This window comes from Harpia harpyja, assembly GCF_026419915.1.
Source record: "Harpia harpyja isolate bHarHar1 chromosome W unlocalized genomic scaffold, bHarHar1 primary haplotype SUPER_W_unloc_1, whole genome shotgun sequence".
Classification (NCBI taxonomy): domain Eukaryota; kingdom Metazoa; phylum Chordata; class Aves; order Accipitriformes; family Accipitridae; genus Harpia; species Harpia harpyja.
In genome coordinates this window covers 401,465-417,882 of record NW_026293183.1, presented here as the reverse complement: position 1 = coordinate 417,882, position 16,418 = coordinate 401,465, and the positions used below count along the sequence as shown (strand labels likewise).

At 62.8% G+C, this 16,418-nt stretch overlaps 3 protein-coding genes across 3 annotated transcripts; all 3 read right to left on the bottom strand.

Moving 5' to 3' along the window:
* Positions 1 to 65: 65 nt before the first annotated feature.
* On the bottom strand, positions 66 to 4,384 carry LOC128138127 (mitochondrial import inner membrane translocase subunit TIM50-like). The gene is made up of 11 exons (XM_052779441.1): positions 4,042 to 4,384; positions 3,059 to 3,209; positions 2,934 to 2,965; positions 2,236 to 2,257; positions 1,905 to 1,963; positions 1,305 to 1,424; positions 1,119 to 1,223; positions 920 to 1,018; positions 674 to 830; positions 484 to 590; positions 66 to 380 (listed from the first exon to the last, which is right to left on the bottom strand). The coding sequence occupies exons 1-11, from the start codon at positions 4,174 to 4,176 to the stop codon at positions 276 to 278; spliced, it is 1,092 nt and encodes a 363-aa protein (XP_052635401.1). The 5' UTR covers positions 4,177 to 4,384; the 3' UTR covers positions 66 to 275.
* A 252-nt stretch (positions 4,385 to 4,636) lies between these two features.
* LOC128138128 (transcription elongation factor SPT5-like) lies at positions 4,637 to 12,337 on the bottom strand. Its single transcript, XM_052779443.1, is given in 39 exon segments — positions 4,637 to 4,913; positions 5,076 to 5,171; positions 5,262 to 5,465; positions 5,603 to 5,644; positions 5,646 to 5,708; positions 5,710 to 5,773; positions 6,257 to 6,282; positions 6,284 to 6,416; positions 6,519 to 6,624; positions 7,034 to 7,161; positions 7,375 to 7,496; positions 7,585 to 7,650; positions 7,652 to 7,695; positions 7,773 to 7,857; positions 7,963 to 8,088; positions 8,441 to 8,587; positions 8,669 to 8,815; positions 8,928 to 9,083; positions 9,196 to 9,332; positions 9,410 to 9,449; positions 9,451 to 9,504; positions 9,656 to 9,761; positions 9,904 to 9,932; positions 9,935 to 9,976; positions 10,063 to 10,125; positions 10,128 to 10,154; positions 10,232 to 10,285; positions 10,287 to 10,484; positions 10,581 to 10,649; positions 10,743 to 10,773; positions 10,883 to 10,948; positions 11,051 to 11,119; positions 11,209 to 11,278; positions 11,421 to 11,432; positions 11,881 to 11,908; positions 11,910 to 11,947; positions 12,028 to 12,181; positions 12,254 to 12,287; positions 12,289 to 12,337. Coding segments are annotated over 39 exon segments (3,264 nt in total). The 5' UTR covers positions 12,333 to 12,337; the 3' UTR covers positions 4,637 to 4,769.
* Positions 12,338 to 13,762: 1,425 nt separating this feature from the next.
* LOC128138088 (mediator of RNA polymerase II transcription subunit 29-like) lies at positions 13,763 to 16,288 on the bottom strand. Its single transcript, XM_052779391.1, is given in 5 exon segments — positions 13,763 to 14,213; positions 14,216 to 14,317; positions 14,541 to 14,625; positions 15,489 to 15,547; positions 16,235 to 16,288. Coding segments are annotated over 5 exon segments (426 nt in total). The 3' UTR covers positions 13,763 to 14,087.
* Positions 16,289 to 16,418: the final 130 nt, after the last annotated feature.

Here is a 16,418-nt window from a genome sequence, read left to right as displayed (position 1 = left end):
CAGCACAGTGCACCCACAGCTCCACGTCACCCTTTATTCACCCCCACCGGGGTCAAGCCCCCTCCAAAACCCCCCAAAACTGGGGCCAGGCCTGGTCCCCCCCCACCGCCGGCCACTGGACGACCACCAGCACCTCCAACCGCATCGTCCAGGTCTGGGTGACACATCACCCCCTGCTACCACGCGCCAGCGAATGGGGTGTCCCCCCCACCCCGCCTTGCACCGCTGACATCACAGCAACATCCTGCTGACATCATGGCACTGTCCTGATGACATCACTGCTGCTTGGAGCGCGGCCAGAGGCGGCCAGCCAGGGCACCCAGGAAAAGCCCTGTCGGCTTCTTGCCCTGCGCCAGCTCGGCCAGGCGCTGCTGCTCCTCCTGCAGCCCCGATTCAGGATGAAAAACAGCCATTACAGACAATTAGATGCTGCCACCCCCCCTGCCGTGTCATGTGTGTCGCCCCCCCCCGGCACATCCCCACCTCCTCCAGTTGCGACTGGCGTCGTTTAAAAGCCGCCAGCGGATCCTCCTCCAGCGCGTAATTCTCCAGCACCATCCGGACGTCCTCCACCCCGCTGAGGGCGATAGCTGCAGGGACAGACGGACGGGTTTGTGGAGGTGGGGGGGTGTCAGGGAGGGCGTCGGGGACATTTGGGGATGCGTTTACCCACTTTTGAGGAAAGCAGTGAGGTCGTAGAGTGCGCGGTCGTCGGAGCTGCCGTCCCAGCGGGGCAGTGCCAGCCCGTTGTAGGGCTGCAGGCAGAAGGCTTCTCTCCGGCAATCCACCACCACCACCTTCGCTGGATCTCTGTTAAGGCAGGAGATGTCCTGGGGGGGGGACAGAGAGGGTTGGCAGAGGGGCAGGGGGGGTCACTGAAGTGCCTGTCCCCCTCCCCTGCCCTCTCCGGCCCCACCACCTTGACGTGGTGCCCATCCATGTAGCGGGTGGCATCACGGAAGAGACGGTAGGAGACGAAGCCATGGGGGTCCACACTGTCGATGAGGGGGAAGGCGGTCTGTGGGGGGGAATAGGGGGGGTGAGAGGGTGGGGGGGCACCCCGCGGTGGCCCTGTCACCCCCTGGGGTGGCCATGCTCCCCCCCCACTTCGCACTCACCATGCCAGTTTCAGAGGTGAAGACAACTATCTCGTAGAGGGGCGCAAGCTGCTGGAGGAGGCTCTCGATGCCCGGGCGCTTCTTGAAGCGCCAGCCGGTGACGAGCTGGATTGGGGGGGACAGGGAGGTGTCACCAGGGGAGGGTGGCAGGTGGGGGAGGCACAGGAAGGCTCGGGGGACACTCACCGACCACTCGGGGTGCAGCAGGACGTCAGTGAGCTCAATGACGAGGGTGTAGGGGGGCTGGTAGTAGGGTTCGCGCAGGGGGTCCGGCAGCAGCTTGGGGCTGGTGGGCTCAATGATCATCTGGGGGGAATCAGGGGGAGGGATGGAGCCCCCCGAGTGTGGGGACGAGCCACCGGCGTGGGGACAAGGGTCCTCAAAAGGGGACAGGGTCCCCACACCGGCATAGGGGCAAGGGCTGGAGAGTGGGGACGAAGTGCCCTGGCAAATGGGGACAAAGCCCCCCCAAAGTGAGGACGGGAGCCCCTGTGTAGTGACAAAGACCCCAAAGTGGGGACAAGGACCCCAGATCGGTGACAGGGGACCTCAAAACAGGGGCAAACATCCCCCAGAATGAGGACAGAGAACACCAAAACAGGGATGTGATCTCCCAGTACTAGGACAAGGTCCCCCAAGAGGGGATGGGGATCCAAAATGTCCCCAAAATGGGGATGAAGCTCCCCAGGAGGATGAAAAAGCTCTTGGGACGGGGATGGCCACCCCTGGTCGGACGAAGCCCCCCCCCAAAATGGGGAAAACCCCCCCAAACGGGTCCCCACACACCTGCCTGTAGTCTTGGAAGTACTTGTAGGTCCTGCGGAGCTGCTGGATGCCCACAGGGTCTGCGGAGCCAAGGCCAGTGCGGGTGAGGGTCACCCGGGGTCCCTGCTGTCCCCAAGGGGGGTGACAGCTCCCCCCCCCCCGCCACCCCACCACTAGGATAAAGACCAAAACACCCTAAAAAAAGCCCCTTTTGGGTAACAACAGGGTGTTAAAAATGTTGTAAAAGCCTCCAGCCGCAACACCGAGGTGTCAAACGGCCCCAAGGATGCAACGTGTCCCCCACCCTGCAGTGGCTGTCACCCCCCCGGGGGTGTCTGGGGATGTCACTCACCACCATCGAACTCATCGGGGATCTGTGGGGAGAAGAGGGAGGCGGAGGGTTAAGACGGGGCTGGTGAGAAGAACATGGTGGCACCAGAGGGGCCATGTCACCGAGGGGGGAAGGGACACGGGAGGTGATAGGGACGGTGACAGGGACAATTCACAGGTAGGTGACACCGTTTCCGTGCAGTTTCCTTCTGTCGACTGATATCCTCATTACCCCACTGGTGTCATTGTCACCTGTTCAACACTCCCCATCACCCCGTTTGATGTCCCCGTGTCGTTGTTCCCCCCCCCCCCCCCCCGTTGGTCACCGGAGATGGGCAGGGCAATTTGCACCTCTCCCTCCCCAGGGATCCCCCGGTACTGCACATCAAAACCCTCCTCATCACCTCCAAAATTCTCTAAAAAAGGCGTTTGGGGTGAGAAAAATGCCTCCCCGGGGCGTGACAAGGATTGTCAGTCCCTTTGGGGACATACCACTCCCCTCAGGGACATGGGGCCCCAATGCCCCACCCAACACAAAGACCCCAAAATATGGGAAAACACCAGCGAAAGGGGACGGACAGGGGCATGTGGGGAAGGAAGGGAAAGAGGGAAGGTGCTAAGCCCCCACAACGTCCCCAAAGGGCAGGGAGGGGACATCAGCACAGCCCCCTGCCTAAAAAAAAGGGGGGGGGGGGGGAACCGTCACTGAGCGCCCCTCACCTTGGCACCGTGCTCATCCACCGCGTTGCTGCCTGCAGGAGGGGGAGAGCGGAGGTGGGGGGGGGGGCGCGCGTTGGCACCAGCAGCGGGGGGGGGGACACATGGGGGGGATGCTGGGGACTCACCAAAGATGTAGACAAGTGCCACGCCAGTGCCAGTGCCCAGCAGCCCCGCCAGGCGCAGGGCTACCCGCCGGGCGGCTGCCATCCGCTCCCACCGCCGCTGCTCTTCCTCCTCCTCCGGGCTGGGGGTGTATCCCAGGGGTCCTTCTGCTGCCTGCAAGGTGGGGGGACACAGGGGGATGGTGAGCCCTGGGGATGGCTGAGGGGCCTGGGGACACTCGGGGAGCCCCAGGGACAGTCAGGGACACTTGGGGACAGCTGGGGAGGTCCAAGGAGTATGGACATCCAGAGAGTCCCAGGGACAGTCAGGGACACCCAGAGAGCCCGAGACCCTTAGGGACCCCCAGGGATGTCCGATGATGGCCAGGGCCAGCCAGGGAGCCCCAGAGACACTTGGGGACACCCGTGGAGCCCTAGGGATGGCCAAGGATGACTGGGGACACCCAGGGAGCCCCAGGGACAGTCAGGGACAGCTGAGGAGCCTCCTGGGAACTTTGGAGACACTTGGGGACAGCCGGGAAGCTCTGGGGATGTCCAAGGATGACCGGGGGCATCCAGGGAGCTGCAGAGACACCCAGAGACACTTGGGAAGACCTGTGGAGCCCTAGGGATGTCCGAGGAGGGCCAGGGAGCCCCAGAGACACTTGGGGACATCTGTAGAGCCCTAAGGATGGCCAGAAATGACCGGGGACACCCAGGGACCCGCATTGAGCCCTGGAGATGGCCGAGGATGGCCAGGGACAAGCAGGGACCCCTAGGAACACCCAGGGACAGTCACAGACCCCCAGAGGCTCCCGGGGACCCCTGAGGAAGGACAGGGCCGGCCGTGGAGCCCTGGGCCGGGAAGGGCCAGAGAGGCGCGGGGACGCATGGGGACACCCGGTGAGCCCCCGTGCTCCCCCCTGCCCCGCAGGGCCCTCATCGCCCCCTCAGGCCCAGGCCCGGCCCTGCCCTGCCCGCTGGGCTCAGGCCCGTCGCGGCCCCACCTGGTGCCGCCGCAGCCGCTCCCGCAGCACCGCCTCGGTGCCGGCGGTGGTGCCGGCGGTCCGGCCCAGCGCGGCCCAGGCCCCCAGGGCAGCGCGGGCCCCGCATGCCGCCACCGCCCGCCCCGCCACCGCCATCTTCCTGCACCACGCGCCCCACGGCGCAGCCACCGCGGCCAATCCCCTCCCCGTGCCGCCAGCCAACGAGCGGCGACGGGGCGAGAGGAGGGGGCGGAGGCAAGGAGCGAAGTATGAGGACTGACGGCCAATGGCGGCGGAGGCGAGGCCGGCGTCAGCAGAGCCAATGAGAGGAGGAGGCGGCGGCAGCGGAGGAGAACACGTGAGCGGCCGCCGCCGAGCCTGGCTCGATGGGGCTGGGGGGGCCCGGTTCAACCCCCACACCGGACCCCGCTTCAACCCCCTCCCCACCCCACGGGGGGGTCGGTTTAACCCCCCCTTTCCCCAGCCCCATGGGGTACAAGGGCTCCGGTTCAACACCCCCCCATCCCTCCGCGGCTATATGGGGCGGCGGGGGGGGGGGGCCAGTTCCATCCCCCCACCCCGCCCCAGCCCTTTAGGGCTCCCCCCCACGGAGGGCAGCGCAGAAGAGGGGGTGCCGCACCCACAGGTGTTTATTCAACACCTAAACCTTGCTACAATCAGCAGTGCAGAGAAAGGGGGAAAAAAAGGAGGAGGGTAGAAAGAAAACAGGGGGCAACGAGGGCAGGGGCTCAGGCCTCCAGCAGTTTGCCGAGGAAGCGGAGGTTGAGGATCTTGAGCTGTTCCTCCAAGTCCATACGGACGATCCCGTCCTCCCCGTCGATGCTGAGCAGGATCCCTGTGGCTTCGCGGTCCTCCCCCAGGATCACTTTTACCTGCAGGGGGGGAGGGGGAAATGGGGGAGAGAGGGGACCTTGGGGTGGTGGTGGGGGTCCCAGAGGGGCTTGGAGGGTGCCAGAGGGGATCTAGAAGGTCCACAAGGGACCATGGGGTGGTGGGGAGCCAGGGGGGTCCCAGGAGGGGTAGGGGGCCTCTACCTTATTGCTCTTGGTGGGGGTGACGGGCTCCAGGTGCTCGCCGGAGATGCTCACCACCTTCTCGCTGTCCTTCAGGTAGACAGAGCACATCCCACCCTACAGGGACAAAATGGGGAGGAGTCAGCATCACCATGTGTGTCCCCCCCAACCCCAAAACCACCCCCCAAACCCCCCCAGGGGTCTCACCGTGACGCTGCGGATGACGCCAGTCTGTCCCACGGCCTGACTGTCCAGGTAGGTGTCACGGACCTTCACCTGGATGTCGGTGGTCACCCAGTCACTGGAGCTCTGCTCGATCCCCGATCCAGGGGTGTGGGGGTTGTACCCCCCTGGGGAGGGGGCCCCGGGGGTCATGGGGCTGTAGCCCACCGGGCTGGGGCTGGGGCTTGCCTGGGGGGAGAGAGGAGTCAGTGTTGGGGGGTGTAGGAGGACTATGAGGGGGGTTTGGGGGGGTGTAGGGAGGCTATGAGGGAGTTTAGGGGGGTTATGGGGGGCTACGAGGGGGGTGTAGGGGGGCTGGGGGGTACCTGATAGGCCATGGGTGACGGCGTGGGATGGTAGCTGGCCGGGTGAGTGGGTGTTCTGGTAGCCCACAGGGCTGGGGGCCACTTGGTGGTAACTCTGGGGGCTGGGGGCTGGGCTGGTAGGAGCCCTGCGGTGAGGGGACAGCGTATGGCGAGAACTGGTCGGTGTTGTACCTGGGCGAGGAGAGGAGAGGTGGCACCCCCAGGGCACGATTTGGGGGGGACTCCGGGGATGGGGTTTGAGGATTTGGGGTCCTCCAGGGCCAAGACTGCACCCTGGGGGTACAGTTTCCCCCCAGGGCTGAGGTTTGGGGTTCTCCGGGGCCATGGTTCAGGGTCCCCCAGGAGCACAGCTGCCCCTTGGGGCTGCAGTTCAGGGTCCCCCAAAAGCAGTTTTCCCCCAGGGTCGTGGTTCAGAGTCCCCTGGGGCTGCAGTTTCACCCTGGGACCCTGATTCAGGGGCCATGGCCCCCCCCACCGAACCAGTTTAGGGCCCCCCAGGAGCAGTTCTCTCCCCACAGCATCGTGGTTTGGGGGTCCCCCAGGAGTGGTTTTCCCCCCAGAACCAGTTTTGGGGTCTCCCAGGAGCACAGTTTCCCCCCAGAGCAGTGGTTCAGTGTCCCCTGGGTCCTGCCGTGGGGTAGAGGGAGCACTCACATGGCCGGCGTGCCGGGGGTCTGGGGGGTTGTAGGGCTGGTTGACCTGGGGGGACGAGGGGTCGGGGTAGCCAGGGGTCTGGGGGTTGGGGGTGCCCCCATAGCCCTGCGGCGAGGGCGTGGGCTCGTCATCAAAGCCGTACTCGAAGTCCTCATCGGCCCTACAGGGGACAGATGGGCATCATTGTCACAGCGGGGCCATCCGGTGGCCAGGGGACCCCAAAACGGGGCTGTCCTGGCAAGGGGGACCCCCCCATACCCACCTGGAGGGTGTGTTGGGGTTGTTGGGGTCCCAGGCGCCGCTCTGGGCAGGCGTGCGGCTGCCATCATGCAGCGGCGTCTGTGAGCCGTAGTGCGGTGTGCGGCTGCCTGCGAGGGTCCCGCAGCGGCTCCATCAGCCCCTGTGGCTGGAGGGCCCCCCCCCAGCCCCCCCTTCTCTGTGTCCCTGGTCCTACTTCAGCCCCGTCACCTCCAGGAGATCACCCTGGGGTCTCCTCTGTGTCCCCCAAGGTCCCATCTCATCCTGGTCCATCCCCCTCCAAGCCAACCCTAAGTCCCCTCTGTGTCCCTGGGGACCCCCAGTCCCTGTCCCCTCCATCGCCATGTCCCCCAAGGTCCCACTTAATCCTGGTACATCCCCCCCAGGCCACCCCTAATCCCTATTCCCTCTATCCCCGTGTCCCCCAAGGTCCCATCTCCTGGTCCACCCCCCAAGCCACCCCAGGGTCCCCCTAATCCCTGTCCCCTCCATCCCCTGACATCCCCCCGTGCCACTCACCGTCATGCAGGGGGGTCTGGGAGCCATACATGGGGGTGCGGGAGCCAGAGCCATACATGGGGGTCTGGGAGCCATACATGGGGGTGCGCCCGTAGGCTGACGTCATCCCGCCCGGGCGCCGGGAGCCCCTGCGGGGACATGCAGGTGTCAGGGGACAGGGACATTGTGCTGGGGGGGGACAGGGACCCCCTAAAAGAGCCCTGCTCATGTCTGCGGGTGTCATCTGCCCCCAGGGGAGGTCCTGGCCCAAGTGTCACCACCCCTGAGGGCCACCCTGACCTGCCGGAGGGGGATCTCCAAGGGCTACCCTGACCCCGGTGTCCCTGTCCCCCCCAACTCACACAGTGGTCAGGCGCTGGCGGTCCACCGAGATGGTCTGGCAGGTGGAGTGTAGCTCCACGCGGGCTGTCGACTCCGTCGCGTCCTTCACCACCCCGATGTAGCCTGCGGGGCGGGATGGGGGCTCAGGGTGGGGGTCCAGGCATCCCCGAGGCCCCCTCCCCTGTTTGGGGGGGACAAACGGGCACCCAGCGCCCCCATCAGAAGGGTACCCACCTTTGTAGGGGTCCTTGGGAGATGCGCACTGTCTGCCCGATGAGGTCGTTATCCCGCCGCCCCGCGGCCACGGCTCATGCCACCACCACCAAAACCACCGCGTTGGCCTGCAGGATCGAGATGGGGCTCAGGGGGGGTCCTTGGGGACACCCCTGCGGCCTCAGGTACACCCTCCAAAACTCACCAGCCCCGCTGGGGTGCATCGGGCTGCTGATACGGGGGCTCATGGGGGCAAAACCACCCACGGTGAAGTTTGTGACGTCCCGCGGCTGCGAGAGGGAGAAAACAGTGCCTGGAGAGGGGGGGCAGCGGCAAAACCAGGGGGCTGCAGCCCTCCCTGGCAGTCCCTGGGCGTGTCCCTGGCACATCCCCACCTTGGAGCCCCCCGCCAAGACGAGATGCCGGGTCTTGCAGACGAACATGCCGCCGTTTTCCACCAGCTTCTTGCAGTGCAGGAAGGCAAAGCCCCGGAAGAGGTGCCGGATCTCCCCCTCGCGGCCCTGCCCCGGTAAAAGGCAGGGGTTAAACCCCGATAAAAATGGGGGGGGCAAGTCCCAGTGACGGGATCCTCCCCTCAGCAATAGGGAGGACCCAGGGGGGTGCTAGGAGGGATCTGGTGTCCCCTCAGTGCCAGTAGGGATGCAGGGGGGTACTGGGAGGGACCCCAAATATACCAGGGACCTCCTCACAGTGCCAGGAGGGACCCAGCTCTCCCCAGGGATGGTCCCTGAAAAGCAGGGACAGACCCAGAGCAGCTCTGGCAGGGACCCAGAGCATCCCTGGGAGGTCCCAAAGCACCAGGAGGGGCCTGTCACACCCCCAGGACCCCCCCCAAACCCTGTAAGCCCCTACCGAGTGAGGCCCATCTATGACTTTGACAATGTCCTTGACATGGATGTTGTTCTGCTCCGAGTCGAGGGCGACGGCGAAGCGGTTGTCCTTCTTCCTGGTGACAGCCTGGTGCCGCACCGTCACCACCTTCCCGTACATGTTCAGTACCTGCGGGGACAGGGAGAGGCTGGGAGGGGGGCAGCCAAAAATGGGGACCCCCCTGGGTGTCCCTGGGGAGCTGGGACTCACCTGGAAGGTCTCCCGCTCCAGGCGGACGATGACGCCCACGGTTTGGGGGTCCAGCTGCACCAGCTCGCCCCACTCGTGCTGACCCCCCACATCCACGCCAGACGCTGTCTCCGAGCAGAGCTGCAGGTCCCGTGGCAGAACCTTGAGCTGGTGGCGAGAAGCGTGAGACAAAGCCATTTCCCATCTTTTTCCCCCCAAAACCCAGTCTGTTTCGGGGCAGGACACAACGCCGAACTGGGACTTTTCACCCCCCAAATACCTCGTGCATGGTGAGGTCAGAGAAGAGGATGACGAAGTTTTCCTCCACTCTCACGATCAGCCCTGTGTCACCCTCGAAACGCCCCGCAATCACCTTGACGTGGTCACCCATCTTGAAATACTTCCGCAGCTCCTGAGCCGGGAACTCCAGCATGTCCTGTGGGGGGAAGAGAAGGCTGTGGGCATGGTGAGAAGGGGCTGGGGGGGTCCCAGGGTGGCCACAGCAGCCCCAGGAGGCACCCAGTGTTGCCCCCTCAGGACTCCCTGACCTTCAAGTCCTCATGTTTCGGCATGATGGTGATCTTGTTGCCATCGACGCTGAGGATTTTGCCTTGCAGGTTGATCAGCTCACCCTCGCACACCTCCACGTTGTCGCCAGGCTGGAAGTTGTGCTCTCGTTCCTTCCCTGGGGTGACAGTGGGGACAGTGAGGGGACGGTGCCACAGGGGGGGCAGCAAGGGGACGGCAGTGGCACCCGCTTACCCGTGCTCTCCGTCACCACCTCCAGGTCGATGCCTTCGGGGCTGGTCCTCGAACTTCTCCAGCTCCGACAGGGTGGGCTTCACCCCCTCCGTTATCTGCCAAGAGCGGAACCCGTGGCCAAAACCGTCCCCTGCTGAGGAGCCACTGGCCTCCCACCACCCCTCAGCATTAGAAAAGAGGAGGTTTTGGGGGAAAACCAGCAGGTTTTGGGTTCAAACCCCAGCATGGCGGGGCAGTGGTGCTCACCACAGCTGACATGGCAAAGCTCTTGAAGAGGAATCCCTTGCGGCTGTAGCGGTTGCCTTCGAAGATGAGAAAGTCGCCGTCGGATGCCACGTCACCTCCCAGGGACCTGGGACAAAACCCAAATCACCCCCCCTTAGTGGGCAGGAGCCCCCCCAGGGACAAAAGCCCTCCTTTGGCAAGGGCAGCTCCCCCAGCAGGTGGTTTTTGGGCCATGTCTGATGTCCCCTGGTGGGGTGACGGTCGCCTACCGAATCTTCTCGGCATCAAAAAGCCGCTTGCGGGGGGTCGCTTGAACTTCTTCCTCTTGGCAAACCAGTCTTTCTGTGGGGTGGGGGGCAGCAGGGGGGTGAACAAAGGGCAGCGACACGGTGGCAGTGCCAGCACCAGCGTGGCACGGATCCGCTTACCAGGCTCATGCGGGCTTTGATCCGGTCGAAGTCGATGCGAGGGATCATCTTGAGGGGAAATCTGGGTTCTGGCTGGGCTCCACATAATCCACCTGGGGGGCACAAATGCAGGGTGAGCCGGGGTGTGTGTCCCCCCCCCACGGTGTCCCCGTCTCCTTCCCCTCCTCACCTGGGCGATGTCATCCTTGTAGATCCCCCTTTTGAGGCGCACCCAAGATTTTGGGCTTGAGGTTGGTGACCTCCTTCACCACTTTGAGGACGTCGGTCATCTCCTTGATGGGGACCATCTGCTGGTTCCAGTAGCCCATGCGCAGGTTGCCCACCCCCTCGATCGCCTGCTTGACGTGTGTCTGCTTGTAGGCCTCCACGTAGATGTAACCCTTGACATGCTCAGGGGCCACCACTGACTTGATCTGCAGGGGGCTGGAGGATGAGGGGACGCATTGGGGACACGTTGAGGACACTGCGGCACTGTCACCCCGCCACTGGCTACAGCCTGGCTCCCTCGCGGGCCTCACCGTGTCGGTGAACTGGTAAGCGATGAATTTCCGCATGAGAGCGATGGCCGTGGCGCGCTCCTCGCCAATCTGGGGACGAAAATGACGTTTCAGGGTTGGAGATGCATGGCCCCCCCCCACCACCAGACTGAGCTCCCCCCGCACACCCCCCCCCAAACCCACCTTGCACTTGACAGTCCAGAGATTGGGGTCCCTGCACAGGGGTGGAGAGGGAAACGCCGTTACGGAGCGTCTTGTCCCGATTTGCTCCTTTTTCCCCCCCAAACCACATAGGTTTCCTGCCCCTCCTCAGTGAGACTCACTTGACTCCCGGCAGCAGCTGCTGCTGCGTGATGTCATCCGAGAGCTCATCTGAGCCACCGTAAATGCTGAAAAAAGGGAAAATTATAAAAAAAATAACGAAATGAGAGGTGGTAGGGAGAGAGGGGGGGCTGCTCCCCATCACGCTGGGGACAGGGATGGGGACTCACGTCTCTCCCACCGAGGACTTGGCATATTTCTTCATGTAATACTCGCCCAGCTCCTCCTCGCGCTGATCCCTGGGGAGAGAAAAGGAGGGGGGGGAAGCATCAGCTCAGCCCCCACCACCCTGCCGGACAGACAGACACACAGACAGAGCTACCATCACCTCCAGAGGTTCTGCAGCCGCCGAGCGCCAGAGCGATCCTCATCCAGCACCACGTTATCGATGTTGGAAGCTGCAAGGAAGAGGAAGGTCAGGATCTCGCCCCCAGGGGATGGCATGGGGGGGTGGGCTGGGCTTGCTTGCTCGGCCCTGGAGTGGCGGGGGACCCCAAGGAGAAATGGTGGGGGGGGGGCGGTGGGGTGATTTGGGCTTACCTTCAATCTCTTCTGCTCAGGAACAAGGAGTGGCGGTGGAGGATGGAGCAAATAATAGCGGCAAAACCACCCGTGGGTGAGGGGGGAACAAAGGGGAAGGAATCAAGATTCAGACGGCGGCATGGGGGGGGGGGGGGAAAGGGAGGGGGAAATAAAAGCAAAAGAAAATCCCAGGCGAGCGCGGATGAGATGTGCTGAGCAGACAGACATGGGGAGGGAGGGATGGATGGACAGCGGGAAGTGGGGGAGACACGCCATCCCTCCCGCCCCCCTCAAGGGATGGGTTTTGGGGGGGAAAAAGGGGCTGGGAGGGGAGGTAAGAGCCAGAGGGTAGGGGTTAGCCCCCAAAGAGCTGCGCTTCCATCCACTTCCTCAGGCCTCCAGGGCAGGGAAGGGACCCGGGGGGGGAGCCCCAAAGTCCCAGGGGGGGCCCCCAAAGCAGGATGGGAACGCTCCTCACCTTTCTCCAGGATGTCCTCGGCCCCGTCCCTCCCACTGGTCCTCGTCCTCGTACTCGTCATCCACATCTGGGGGGAGTCAGGGCGGTGAGCAGGGCCAGGGGGGCAGCAGCAACACCCCCAACACCCCCGCAGCCCCCCCAGCTCACCGGCCTCATCCAAGATGAAGCCACCATGTCGTGGCTTTTTAGCTGGTCGGTCGTCATCTTCTTCCTCTTCCTCCTCGTCATACTCCTCTTCTTCCTCCTCCTCCTCGGCCTCCTCCTTCTCACTGCCGGCCGCGCTGGCGCGCTCCTCCTCAGCCTGGGGGGTTTGAGGGGAGTGATGAAGGGCACCCACATGCACCCCCCCACCGGCTGCAGCCTTCAGCCTCACCTCGTTCTCCTCCACCTCCTCAGCCTCGCTCGCTCTCACTCTCATCCTCTGAGAAGTTGCTGTCGTCGCTGTCCGACATGGCGGCACTGGGGGGTCTGGGGGGGGGGGGTGGGGTGAAGATGGGGGAGTCCTATGGGGACGGGCAGGGGGTCTGGGGGTGTCCCGGGGGTAGCTGGGGGGAGAGGGCAGGGAGACGGGGGGGGTGTCCCGAGGGGCAGGCAGGGGGGTCTGCGGGTATCCTGGAGGGCCTGAGAGGTGGGCAGGGGAGTCCGGGGGTGTCCCTGAGGTGGCCTGGGTGTGTTCCAGGGGGGTGAACAAACGGGTCTGGGCGTGTGAAATGGGGGTGTCCCAGGGTGGGAGAGGATACAGACCAGTATGACGCCCCACACCGGGGAACAGCTCTACCAGCAACCCCCACCAGGGGCCTGAGCCCTAGATCTGGGATTGACGGGTAGCTCCGGCGGGTCCCCATCCCCCTTGGGGGAATCCCACCACCACCGCCGCCGCCACCTCCTTACCCCCGGAGGGAACAGCAGGCTCGACTCGGCTCGGCCTACTCTGCAGGTCCCGGCCCCGCTCCGCCGTCGGCCACGGTCCCGCCTCGACCCGGCCCGATCCCCAGTCCCGCCGCTGCCTCTCGCGAGAGCCGCCCCAGCGTCACGTGACGGGGAGGGGCGGGGCCGGCCGTTGTCACGTGCCCTGATTGGCAGAGCGCGACGGCGGCGCGGAAGGGACAAAAGAGACGGCGCGAAGGCGGCGGGAGTAACGTCACCCGGCCGAGCCGTGACGTTGCCGCGCCATCACGGGGCAGCCGCTGAGCAGGGAAGTGACCCCACGGACGCCTGGGTCCTGCGTGAGGAGGGGGAAGAATCCCCCCACGCCCGGGTCCCCACCCCCCGGGGTCCTGCCATAGGCACAGAGGAGCCGGTATCAGAGAAAAATAGTTTTATTTACCAAAACCCAGGTGTTTTCCCCCCAAAACCGGGGGGGTCCGGCACCCTCACATCCCCTTCTTCCCAATTATGGCCCCTCCGTGTTATAAGTTTGGACAAAGGTCCAGGAGCCGACTGTGGTGAATAATAGGCAAAACAGCGCTGGGCGGCCGGGGAGCCACTGCTCTACCAACGGCTCGCAACCCCCCTTCCCGTAGCCACAGTTCTTATAGTCCTCTATTTCCGGTATATGTGTCATTTTCGGTATACGTATCTTCCTTAGTGTACTCCGCGTCTGCGCCGATCTGTTGCTAGGGGGGTCTTTTTCTGCCTCCTGGTGATTGCTGGGATGAAGGCCCCAAGTCTTCCTCCTGCGACCACCCTGGCCCCTCACTTGACACATACATGTTTTATTACCTTTTGTATAAACACAAGGCTTGCACAAACATTGTTTACATTACCAGTTATCTGTAGCTAATGCAAGACTCCCTCCTTCCTGTTTTAAGCCGACATCTGGTTTTTCTACTAACATAAGCAAGATTTGATTAACAAACGCTTATCTATTATCACACTCCGCAAGGCTCAGCACCCCAAAACCCAGCACCGGGACTCCCATATCCATGCTCAGACCCCCATGCTGGGCACCAGGACCCCCCAAGCCCCCTGTATCCCCATTCAGACCCCTGTGGGAGTTTTGGGGGGGACTCCAGCACCCCTGTGGGGGCCCCCCCAAAAATCAGGGCCCCCCCGGGGGGATCAACACCTCTCCACACAGTATGCCTGCACTCAGACCCCTGCACATGGTACCAGGACCCCTCAACCCCCCCCCCGTATCTGCCCTCAGACCACCATGCGAGGTCTGTGGGGGGGTCCGTGACCCCCGTGGCCCCCCCCCAAAACACTCAGGGTCCCCCCGGGGGGGAAAGCTTGCCCGTGATCTTGTTGGCCCCCTCCAACAGGGCGTTGTGGATGTCCTTGGTGCCAGCGATTTGGGCCTTGATGAGGGGCAGGTACTGGGTGTAGGGGGAGGGGTCTCGCCTGCCTCCCCCTCGCCTTTGGGGGCCACCGGCACCAGGGCAGGGGCGTGCTTGGCGCTGTCGAAGCTCTGCAAGAGGCACTCATGGGCCAGGCGCTGGGGGGACACACGGGGGTGTCACTGAGGATGGGGGGACACAGCAGAGGGGACAAGACTGGGGAGGTGGGGATGGGATGGGGGGGTGAGGATGGCGCTGGGGTTGCGGAAGTGCTAAGGGGACTGGGGTCTGGGGGGGCACAGCATCACTGGGGGTGTGGGGAGCACACTGGGGGTGTCTCGGGGGACAGGGACAGCCGGGGGGTCGGGGGGGGTCACTTACAAGGCTGAGCTCCAGCTGGTCGCAAAGGGCATAGAACTCCTCCAGGTTCTTGTCGAAGCGGTGCAGAGCCCCGTCGGCGCTTTTCCTGCGGAGGGGCCACCATCACCCCCACTGCCACCCTCTGGGGGGGCATGGGGGCAGCAGCGGGGGACTGGGGAACACTGGGAAGGGACTGGGGGCTGCAGGGGGGAATGGGAGGCAGTGGAGGAGGATTGGGGGGGCGCTGGAATCGGGCTGGGGGACACTGGGATGGCATTGGGGGATAATGGGGGGTACTGGAATGGGGCTGGGTGTAAAGGGAATGAGGCCTTAAGCCTCATTGTTTCTAAGACTATTCATATCAGACATAACTAATGATTAGAGATTGCTTTAGATGTGATTAATAGAATGCAGGTGCTTATAAAACAATATGCATAAGCTGCTTATTTGTCCCATGTGTAGCCCTCACCATGGCTGGCTTAAAACCCAGTCAAGCTGAATCAACAGAAGAAGGATCATACATCTTAGACCTAAGATATAGGAGTAAGTGATTAACTTTAGAGCAAGATAAATTAATAGAATAGCCTGAGTGATTTTCAGAAATTCAAAGGTGATCTTTGATGTATAAGAAGATAAGTGACTGTGGTGACCGAGACCTTCTGCCTATGACCACTAACTTCAGAAGAACCAGGACAAGACAATAAGAATCAGTTGAGACAGGAAAACGTATTGGACTTTTGAAAGCACTGGAGAATAGAGAACTGAGAGTTTGTGGAAGAACACCTAGAACTTCTTTTGACAAATCATCAATTACGTATTGTTTTGTAAAATCGTATATATATATATAAGGTGTTTTTGAGTTATCTTTTGCCATTCACTGCGGTGGTGGCCCAACTCTGAGTTGTTAATAAAGCAACCTAGAGAAACCCATGTTTGAAAATCCTTTAACACTGGGGCACAGTCACTCACTGCCCGTTGTTGATGCTGGAGTTCTGCACCAGGTTCTGCGCTGCCACTTTCATCAGGGTCTGGGGGTGTAGGAGTCACTTATATGGAACTTAGTGACTGGGTCTGAAAGTAGAGTACACGAGAGCATTCCAGATGCCTTTAGAAGGCCTTGAACAGGGTAAACAAGAAGACAAAAAAAGAAAGTTACCAATTAGAAGAACACAGGTGCACATTCCACGATAAAGGGAACTTGGCACAAACAACCTCAATTCGGCAGTTTATCTTGACCAATTAGATTGAGACAAGTTTCCCATGTTTTGGTTGATATAACCAATTATGTTTTATGTTTATGCGCATGTACAGAGTAGTATAACCAATTATGCCTTATGTTTATGCGCGTGGACACTGTATGCTTGCATGCAGCAACCAATCAGAGCTTTTGAGGAACTTAGAGAATTGTATAAGAATGGTCTGCTATGCTCAATAAACTGGCGACTTTGATCATCATATTGGTGTGCCGTCATCCGTCCCCGCATGGAATTTCTCTACATGGGGGGGGGGGGGGAAGGGGGTCAGGGGGGACATGGCTACCCCGGGGGGGACACACGCAGCACCCCAGCTCCCACCGCGGCCCCACGCATGTCACCTGCCAGTGGTGACTCATTTACTGGGGACACACACTGGGGAATGGGGGGGACGGGGGACACCCTGGGACACACACCCCACCCCATCACTGGGGCAGGGGACCCCCCCAGGACCCCCATTACCAGCACAGGGACCCTCCCCGCCAGGGCCGGGCCGGCCCCGCCCCTTCCCAGCATCACGCCCCCCCGGCAGCAGACCCCGCCCGCTCGTCGTGGCAGGACCTCCGTGGTGATGGGCCGGCGGCAGGCCCCGCCCCCATGCGGCGGCAGAACGCCCACAGCGACATGCCCCGCCTCCCCTCGGCGG